Consider the following 10730-nt stretch of genomic DNA (forward strand, 5'->3'; position numbering starts at 1 on the left):
AACACTTTGCTTCAGTTTGTACTCCCTCCGTTCGGAATTACTTGTCACAAAACGGATGTATCTACAACTAAAATACATCTAGATACATTCATTTCTTCGACGAGTAATTCCAAATGGAGGGAGTATGTCTCAATTTTTTTGTTTGGCTTTGACTGAAACCAACTAGATGGAACATAGACATGAATCAGCACCATCCTTGGTTCAGTTTGTGTGTGTCCTCTTGTTTTAACTTCGATGACTGAAACCAACTTGATGTCACTTGCATATTTTGTACATACATATGAATCAGCACCATGCTTTGATTCAGTTTATATGCGTTAATTTTTTGGTTTTACTTTGACTAAGAATCTATATGAGTGAGTTTGATCACTTCCTTGGTGACCAAAATAGTTGAGTAACAAGCACCAAAATAGTTTCTAGGAATAACTATAAGCATGAGAATTTTTTGGTAGTTTCTATGCCACTTTTCTACACTGATATTTTCTTGTGTGCTATACCAGAATTGATAATTTCCTGAGCAATGCACAAGGATGATATCTGGAGCGGTGAAGAGGGTGAACTGATTTTTGAAAAAATGTTTTAAGAGGTATCAGTTGCCCTTTTCTTTGGTGCTCATTATTTTCAAATTGATGATGCTCGAGGTGGTATTAGTGTTGTTGAACTGCTGCTAGCCTTGCTTTTTCGAAAAGAGGCGCTTTATTACTTAAAAGATTTAAGCATTACATCCAGCCTCTGCATTACTAAGATGCACACAACCAAATAAGGTCTTCTCACACAAATGAAAAATAAAATGGCGAAATACAAAAACATGAAGATTCCATATAACGCCTAAAGCGGAGGGGGGCCAATCCTAAGATCATGCTGCCACCCATGTTGGGTAGAAGTATCCCTCGCCGTAGCCTCCAATCGTGTACACACCTTCGTAAACAAGTCTCGATTCTCCAGGCATTATAGAGAGGACCATAAATGAAGAGTCCCAGAGCATCTGTAGATAATCTGCATCAGAGAAGTACTTTTATCGCTAAAAACCTTATCATTTCTACATAGCCAAAGTGACCAAATAACGACAAGCGCTCCCACCCTGAGAAAGTTATAAACCCGTGATCAATCCCATGTAACCAGTTGCCAAATACATTAGCAACACTACATGGAGGATACAAGCCAGTAGCTATTTGGATGACTAACCATATAGAACGAGCCAATTTGCATTGGAAGAATAAATGTTTTATTGTCTCATCATGGTGACAAAAGACACATTGCGGACTTCCATGTCAATTCCTATTAATAAGGTTATCTTTAGTAAGAATGACTCTGCGACGAAGATACCATGCAAAGATTTTATTCTTAAGAGGTATCTTCATCTTCCAGATCTTCTTATTATTATCAACTGGCACATCAGAGTGGATTAAGACTCTATACATAGAATCCACTGAGAAATTTCCATTCCCATGAAGGTTCCATCGAAAAACATCAGACGCATGTGATAGGTGCACCGTGGACAACTGCTGGAGAAGGATGTTCCACGATTGGATTCTGGGTCCAATTAAATCTCTTTTGAACGTCACATTTGGCGGAAATGATTCCATTACCGTGGCGATAATATCACCCTTGTGGCGCACAATGGTGTATAGAGCCAGATATTGTTCCCGGAGTGTGGCATTTCCTAGCCACCTGTCCTCCCAGAATCTAATTTCCGAGTCGTCCTTAATCGAGAAGGATCCATAGTAGAAGAAATATTTCTTCGTAGCCATTAGACCCGCCCAAAAGTGGGAATCCCCAGGCTTCCAATATACTTGGGATACCGCCTTGGAGCCCACATATTTCCTCCTTAGAAGGGTTTGCCATACACCTTCTTCCGTCAGAAATTTAAACAACCATTTGCCGAGGAGGGCCCTATTCTTAACCTCAAGGTCATGAATACCCAACCCGCTTTGGTCTTTGGGACGGCAAACCACACTCCATTTGGCCAGTCAATATTTCTTTCTCTCGCTGTCTCCTTGCCAGAAGAATCTTGATCGGAAATAATCCAATCTATGTAAAACTCCTTTCGGCAACTGGAAGAAGGAAATCATATATAGTACCATATTACTACTGGATTTATGAGGACCAATCTTCCACCTAGAGACAACAATTTACCTTTCCAACTACTAAGTCTTTTTTGCAGTCTCTCCTCGACGTGTTTCCATTCAGCATTTGTGAGTCTCCAGTAATGTATCGGTATCCCCAAATATGTTGCTAGCCTTCCTATGAGCTATTGATGTGAACCTGCATGGCAGGATATACTACAGGTAGTCCTGGCCATCTTAGGCCCGGCCCTGTCGGCCCACCCAGGCCCGGCCCTAAAATTCAAGGCCTAGGCCCGATGGGCTTGCTCGTGGGCCGGGCTTGGGCCTTAGTTTTGAGCCCACCGGCAGGGCCTGGACAGGCTTGGGCTTGGCATATTAGCATTTTAAGGAAGAGGCCCGGGCCACGGCCCTAAGCCCTAAGGCTTTTGAGGGCTTTTTACCTGATGGGCCGGGCTTGGGCTTGAAAAGTAGGCCCGATGGTAGGGCCTGGGAGGGCCTGGGCCTCAATTTTCTGTAGTGGGATTTTTTAGGCCCGGCCCAAGCCCAGCCCGGCCTGGCCCATGGCCAGATATAACTACAGGTGCACGTCCCTATGGTACTATGAGATTTATTGGCTGTTTGGAGATGTACTGATATTGTGCCATGTATTTTATTATCTATATGATTACACATCAGTTTTACTATCAACATATGAACTGTAGTAGTCACTATATTGGGCCGCTCTTCGGGTCACTTCTGGATGGTCTTGGTTAGAGTCCAGTTTAGAGTCTGGGTTGGCAAACATGAATAGTTTTACTTATTCTGTCTTCTATGAAAAGCACTATCATATGTCTCATAGACAAACTTGTAAATCATGCTTCTGATAACATCATGCTCTGACACCTTGCTCTTTTCGAGCTTTTCCTGAAATGTGTACATATGTGTCCTGCATAATAAGTGCTTGTTCATGTTTGGTTTTATCTAAACTTTGTTCCTTATGCTTGAGAGCAAATTAGTTGGTTCTTTGATGGAGCGCTAAGACCATGCTTGGAACATTAGTTTTTATGATCTAAAACTACCTTCATGTGATGATGCAGGTGCCCAGTTTGTGATCGCTATGGAAGGAGCTCCATGTTGAAGAAGATTCAAGACACTTGTAGAGCTTGTAAATTATCTAGTTATTACACTTAGAGCTTGTAAAAGTGTGATTGCAATTGTATTATGTGTTATTTATAGAGCAGCAACTCCATACTGATTCTGGCTGCTGTTATTTGAAGTACTATGTGTGTTTTCTGTCTCTGCCAATTTAAATATTAGCTATTTATTTACTATGAAATTGATATCTGAAGGATATGCCCTTGACAATTGGGACCCACTTACTAGAACCTGGCAACTGGGACAACTTACCAGAACTTATAATTGCGACCCATCTGACCAATGGACCCATCTTAAAAAAAAGAGAAAATGTAATTGTAAAAAACAAAAAACTAGAATTTTTGAGCCAAAAGGCCGCGGCCCAAAAATAAAAAAGCTGAAATGTTAGGCTAGGCCCATGTAGCTGACCAAAATTAATAGGTAAAAAATACATTAAATGGGCTGAATTACCAGGCTTGGCCCAAGTAAAGCGTCTAATTGGACCGGGATGATTCTAATCAACGACCTTTTCATTTGGTCGCAATGTTTCCATGTCAGCTTGCCACGTTGGCTCCAACGTGGTCTGGGCAAACAACCAGCGACCAAAACAATTGGTCGTTGAACCAACGACCTTTTATTCTGTTCGTTGCCTTCTATGATCATTTCGCAGCAAAAGTCGTCAAGTTTCATTAAAGACGGTCAACTTTTGACCAACTCTTTTTGGTCACAGAAATGTCGCAAATGAAAAACAATGACCATTCAGTGACCAATATTGATGGTCACAAGTTGACATATTTCTTGTAGTGACCTTTGATGGTGGACGACGATCTTGGATGGCGGTAGTGATCTGCAAGGGAGACGAAGCCATAGAGAAGACCGGTGGTGGCGGCTCTCGGGATGAAGGAGGGGGTGGTGGAGGAGAGGAGTAAAGGACGGCGGTGACTTTCTAGGGAGTCTGCGGCGGTCAGAAATGAAAATAGCGTGTAATTAGTACAATCCCCAACGATTGGAAAGAGATGATGTAAACGTGAGGGAGATGGTAAGTCCTTGACTGCGGGGAGATGATTTCGTGATATTATTTCATGGCTGGTTGATCAGGATCTTATGACTCAGAATCCATATCCATGCATGCCACCGAGCGAAGTCAATCAATCTAATCGGATTGCATTCCAATTTTTGGAAAGAGAGGATTGCGTATAGATTCCTTCCCTCGAGAGAATCATAAAGAGCGAATCAATTTAATAAGACTACATCTGGTTTTCGAAGAAAGAGGATTGCGTCCGGTTTTTAATGGGATAGATAAAGATCCAATAGAAGAGGGTGGTGGGAGGTGAGAGGAAAAAAACCAATCAAAAATAAATCAATGTGCCAGGCTACCAACTCCCCCATTAGGATGTGAATGTGAGGGAGATGGTAATTCCTTGCACTGCAGGGAGATGATTTCGGGATATTATTTCACGGCGGGTTGATCAGGATCTTATGACTAAAAATATATATCCATGCATGCCACCGAGGGAGAGTTAATCAATCTAATCGGATTGCATCCCAATTTTTGGAAAGAGGGGATTGCGTCTGGATTCCTTCCCTTGAGATACTTATAAAGAGCGAATCAATTTAATAAGATTATATCCAATTTTAGGAAAGACAGGATCGCGTCCGGTCTCTTAATGGGAGAGAGAAAATCTGGTGTGAGATGAGATGAAAAAAACCGAACGAAAATAAACCAGTGTACCAGGCTACCAACTCCGCCATTAGGAGTAGAGATTTTTGAAAAGAGGGGATTGCGTCCAGATTCTTTCCCTCGAGAGAATCATAAAGAGAGAATCAATTTAATAAGATTACATCTGGTTTTCGGAAAAAGAGGATTGCGTTCGGTTTTTAATGGGATAGATAAAAATCCAATAGAAGAGGGTGGTGTGAGGTGAGACGAAAAAAACCGAACAAAAATAAATCAATGTACCATGCTACCAACTCCCCCATTAGGATGTGAATGTGAGGGAGATGGTAATTCTTTGCACTGCATGGGAGATGATTTCGGGATATTATTTCATGGCTGGTTGATTAGGATCTTATGACTCAAAATATATATCCATGCATGCCACCGAGGGAGAGTCAATCAATCTAATCGGATTGCATCCCAATTTTTGGAAAGAGGGGATTGCGTCCGGATTCCTTCCCTTGAGAGACTCGTAAAGAGCGAATCAATTTAATAAGATTGTATCTGATTTTAGGAAAGATAGGATCACGTCCGGTCTCTTAATGGGAGAGGGAAAAATTCAATAGAAGAGCATGGTTTGAGATGAGACGAAAAAAACCGAACGAAAATAAACCAGTGTACCAGGCTACCGTTTGCGAGGGCCACAATGCTTGTTGTGAAAAAGATAAACCAGGCAGCGCATTTGTGGGGGCCACTGTGATATTTGTCATAAGTCTATTTTGGAGGATAAATCTGACATTGATTAGCATGGATATCTTCTCTTCCTTTCATATATACGAATAACTAGCTATACATGGTATTCTAATAATGCCATAATTTCCTTATTTGTGTGTGGTAGGATGTCCTTACTAGCCTTGCCATGATCATTATAAATTGACATCTTGGTAGGAGCAACGTTCATACGAGCCATTGGGTCGTGGGAACTAGAGGCTAGCTAAGCATTGTTAAATTTCGCTTCAGCCATTCAATGTGGAATCCGCTATGGGTCCTCGGGCCATGGTTGCTACTGCTCCTTCTGCAGCTCGCCGACGGCAGCATGGAGGCCGTGGCGCCCTCGCCGTCAGTGCCTAGCTTCGTGACCAACCCCTTGCTCAGGACAGGGTATCACTTCCAGCCGCCCAAAAACTGGATTAACGGTAATCTCCTGCCCCGGAACTTATCTGATTGCTCTCCGGCATGTTTAAGTTTGGCTATAGTTATGTACGTACTCCCACCGTAAACTAATATTAGAGCATTTAGATCACTATTTTTAGTCATCTAAACGCTCTTATATTAGTTTACAGAGGGGATATTTTTTTGAAGAATGGTTATAGTACATGTACTTCCTCCGCCCGAAAATACTTATCGAAAAAATTGATGTATCTAGACGTATTTTAGTTTTAAATACATCAAACTTTATTCATTTCTTCGGTACGTATTTTCGGACGAAGGGAATATATCGTAGGTGCATCCTACAAGTATATCTACAGAAATGGGTAGCCATTGTAACTAAATATTAGCTCCGTCTCAAAAAGCTTGTCCTAGATTTGTTTAGATACAGATGTATCTAGACGTTGATGTGTTGGTGTGATAATCATATAGCTCGTCTTTATTTTGGTACTTGATATACTAAGTAATTGTTCTTGCTTGTTTTATTCTTCCATGATGCTTTGTTCTAACAATTTCCTTATCTCATTATTTTGGCTGGTTATGATTGCTGTCCCGGGGAAACTCATCGATGGCAGATCCAAATGGTATGACTTCTCCCACTCACTGTAATTGTATAGCTGTCTTGTATTCCTTTTTTTTAGAAAAGGAGGATGACCCCCGGCCTCTGCATCTGGGCGATGCATACGGCCACTTTATTAATTATTTTCACAAGACCTTACAAAGTAATACAACAGCAAGACTAAAGCCACCGTCTAAGCAACAACCGTCGCTACACCTATCCAAATGATGAAGGGGCGCTGATAGCCTGGGCCTAATACCAAACAGACATCGCAGCCAAACCTAAACATCTAAGACCTGAGGTCCCAACCAGGACGCCTGCCTGGTATGGGGCACCTATCAGTCCGGCGCACTTCTCAACCAGGACGCCTGCCGGGTATGAGGCCGCCGCAGCCACCTGCCACGAGTCCATCTTTAGAGCTGTACTGTTGCATCTACCATGCCAGACAACGTCGTCCTCCTGCGCGAGTCCATCCTCCCACATCGAACTCCAAATCTGCACTGCGCCACGCCGTCAAGATCCGTCGCCATCAATGTATGGATGAAGCACCGCTCCACCAAAGAAACCGTCCGCTAGTCCCGCGAAGCAAGGCGCGGCACCAAGTAGAAGGCCGAAGCGCACCGCCACCACGCCACCAGCAGCCCCGCCACCAAGAGCTGTTCCCAGCCGCCGCCTTCAAGAAGGAACACGACACCAGGGTGCCGTCGACGCCCAGACCAGGGGAACAAAAGCTTTCGCCATAGCTCGAGGAGGAGGCGGAAGGGAGAGGATCCATCCCAAAGCCTTCAGGAAGGGGATCGGCGCCAAAGGCGTCGACTTTGGGGAGGCTGCCGCGCCAGCCAGGGGTTTCCCCCGGAACCTCATCCGCACGCCAGATCCGCCAGGCCGGTCATAGGGGACGCCGAAAGCCGCCGCCAAGGACCGGCGCCAGCACGGATCGGGACAGATCGAAGCAGGGGCAGATTTTCTACATGGAGCCATGACGGATTGCGAGGAGCCGCCACTGCGCCAGCGTCCGCAGCCCCCACGCCGCCCGCGCGGCCGTGGGAGGCTGGCCACCAGAGCCCGCCGGCACAGCCCGCCGACTGCACCGCGCCCATCGGCCGGGGCCGCCGCCCCGGGGAGCCAAGGCCCTCCAACAGAGGAGGCGCCAGATCGCCACCACCTACAACCCCCGCCGAGACCCGCCACCACGCCGCCGGATGGGCCGCGCACGCCCGGGCCACCGCCGGTTCCCGCCGAGATCCGCCGCCCCAGTCCCAACGGGAGCCGCGAGGAATCGCCCCGCCGCCGCCGTCAGCCGCACGAGCTTCGCCCGGCGGCTTCCTCCGGCGGCGGCGCGGGGCTAGGGGGCGATTGGCCGGCGGCGCGCTAGGGTTAGGGAGGCGCCCCCGAGTCGCCCTAGGCGAGAGCGACGCGGGGGAGGTAAGCTCTGCCCTTGATCTTGTATTCCTAGATCCATGATGCTGAAAATATAATATATGTAGATTTTTAAAGATTTTCTTGGCAATAGCAATGAAAGATGTTGGGCATCTTGAACTTACACGTTGATTTTTGTTTTGATCCGTACATGTTGATAATTTTGGAACAGGGCCACTATACTACAAGGGATGGTACCACTTGTTTTACCAGTACAACCCCAAAGGTGCCGATTGGGTGAATACACTTTGGGCTCACTCGGTTTCACGCGACCTCATCAACTGGAATGTTCTTGGTTTAGCCCTCGAGTCAAGCATCCGATCTGACCACTATGGCGTTTGGTCCGGCTCCGCAACAATCCTCCTTGATGGCACACCAGTGTTGGTGTACACAGGGATCAACAGGGCAGACACTCCCTACCAGGTGCAGAACGTTGCCATCCCCAAGAACAAGTCGGACCCACTACTTAGGGAGTGGGTCAAACCAGACTACACTCCGATCATAGTGCCAGATTCGGGCATGAACGTGACACAATTTCGTGACCCGAGCACGGCTTGGCACATAGATGGCCAATGGCGCATACTCGTAGGTGGAGAGAAGGGCTCCCAGGGTCAGGCATATGTGTATTGGAGCACCGACTTCAAGCATTGGGTTCGAGCCAAGCACCCACTTCACTCCGCAATCAACGGTATGTGGGAGTGCCTCGACTTCTTTCCGGTGCTCGTGCAAGGGAAGAAAGGTCTCGACACATCCGAGCATAGTGGCAGAGTCAAGTATGTGCTCAAGAGTAGCCTCGAGAAGGCTCGGTATGACTACTACACCATCGGAACCTATAATAATAGGACTGAGCGTTATGTGCCCGATGATCTAAATGGTGACTACCACCGCCTCCGCTACGACTATGGGAAATTCTATGCGTCCAAGACATTCTTCGACCCCGCAAAGCAGAGACGGGTCCTTGTAGGATGGGCCAATGAGTCAGACACCGTTCCAGACGACATCGCCAAGGGTTGGTCCGGCATTCATGTATGGCATCATCACATCTACTGTAGAAATTTCTGCGATTTGATTGACAAACCAATACTCCGAGGGAATTAATTGCTTGTGGTGCGCTTGTGGCAGGCAATCCCAAGGAAGATATGGCTTGACCCCGGTGGCAAGCAGCTCGTGCAGTGGCCCATTGAGGAGGTCGAGCAGCTGAGGCGTAAGTCTGTTGGTGTGACAAACAAGGTCGTGAAGCCTAGGAATCATTTTGAGGTTAAAGGCCTGGAGACTTACCAGGTAATTAGTACTCCACAAGGCATGATATATATATAGCTTCCCACTAACATTAGTTTTTGTTTTTGTTGCTGAAGAAAGCAAAACAAATAAAACAACCACATGATTTCGCTCACAAAGCAATGAACTCACAAAGTTTACAACTCACATAAAGTTTTTTTTATATTCATAACTATAATGAACTAAAAAAATTATAGCTATGAACTGACAAATTAAGTCACCAGTCTATGGGTTTGCTCAACTTTATCAATTCATGCCTATGCATGAAATGTTTTCCTTTACCAGGCTGATGTGGAGGTGAGTTTCGAGATACCAAGCCTGGAAAGGGCCGAGCCGTTCGATCATGCATTCTCGAACGATGCTCAGAAGCTGTGTAGAATGAAGGGTGCGGATAAGAAGGGCGGAGTAGGTCCCTTTGGTTTGTGGGTGCTAGCATCTGCCAACTTGGAGGAGAAGACCGCGGTTTTCTTCAGGATTTTCAGGGATGGTCATGGCAAGCCAGTGGTCCTGATGTGCACTGACCCTACCAAGTAAGCATGAACAAATATACATGCATCTCTTTTATCATTTGAAGATCGAATTGAGGGAATCTATCAAGCTTACCCAACTGATCTGTTTTTTGCCTTCTTCTGTGTCTGCTTGCAGGTCATCTCTCGGTCGTGATCTTGACAAGCCAACTTATGCCGGGTTTGTCAACGTCAATGTTTCATCATCCGGCGAGATCTCTTTGAGAAGCTTGGTATGTGCCTAGATTTTATATTGCAAATATGAAACTCTTTACGAGTTACGACAAGTTTACGGCTCGTTTTCTCACTAATGCTTCTGTTCTGTTGTTAGATTGATCATTCAGTCGTTGAGAGCTTTGGTGCTGGAGGCAGGACCTGCATCATATCAAGGGTGTACCCATCCATCGCCATAGGGCAAAACGCTCATCTTTACGTCTTCAACAATGGAGATGTGGATGTCAAGGTGTCGCGCCTCAAGGCCTGGGAAATGCAGAGTTCCAAGATGATTAATAGTGCTTAAGTTTTGTTTCTTGCCACTTTCATACATGTATTCCAAATGATTTTTTAATCATTTTGATGTGTTAATAAAATGGCAGTCGTCCAAAATAAGAACGACAAATCATGGTTATTGTACAATTAACAAATAGAGTTGCGCATTATTCTACCCTAAAGAGACGTCAAACTCCATTTTGTTGCTACTCTTTTTTGTTGCAGAAAAACTACAATTATACTTTTTCACTTCTTTGGTTTACTTCTTCTCCTTTCTTTATTTTTTCATTGTAGAAATATCTTTTATAAACTATTTGCAAAAATATATATTAAAATATTCACTTATTTTTAAGATATGTGCATGTATTTCTAATGAGTGTTCCAATATTTAGATAATGTTCCTATAACTACAAAAAGGGTTTTGTAATTTTTAA

The 10730-nt window shown here is 44.9% G+C and overlaps 1 protein-coding gene across 1 annotated transcript; it reads left to right on the forward strand.

Annotated features, from left to right (window-relative positions):
• The first annotated feature begins 7583 nt into the window (after positions 1-7583).
• LOC119350860 (beta-fructofuranosidase, insoluble isoenzyme 1-like) lies at positions 7584-10463 on the forward strand. The gene is made up of 6 exons (XM_037618490.1): positions 7584-7956; positions 8196-9049; positions 9146-9304; positions 9587-9831; positions 9947-10040; positions 10139-10463. Exons 1-6 carry the CDS (start codon positions 7584-7586, stop codon positions 10325-10327), a joined length of 1914 nt encoding a protein of 637 aa, XP_037474387.1. The 3' UTR covers positions 10328-10463.
• Positions 10464-10730: the final 267 nt, after the last annotated feature.

This window comes from Triticum dicoccoides, chromosome 1B (genome assembly GCF_002162155.2).
Source record: "Triticum dicoccoides isolate Atlit2015 ecotype Zavitan chromosome 1B, WEW_v2.0, whole genome shotgun sequence".
Taxonomy (NCBI): domain Eukaryota; kingdom Viridiplantae; phylum Streptophyta; class Magnoliopsida; order Poales; family Poaceae; genus Triticum; species Triticum dicoccoides.

Bases quoted from the DNA above. Each gene is read 5' to 3' on its own strand.
- LOC119350860 (XM_037618490.1), top strand. From the start codon at position 7,584: ATGACGGATTGCGAGGAGCCGCCACTGCGCCAGCGTCCGCAGCCCCCA. The intron at 7,957-8,195 runs GCGATTGGCCGG...ATTTTGGAACAG, and splicing joins CGGCGGCGCGGGGCTAGGGG to GGCCACTATACTACAAGGGA. The intron at 9,305-9,586 runs GTAATTAGTACT...TTCCTTTACCAG, and splicing joins AAGGCCTGGAGACTTACCAG to GCTGATGTGGAGGTGAGTTT.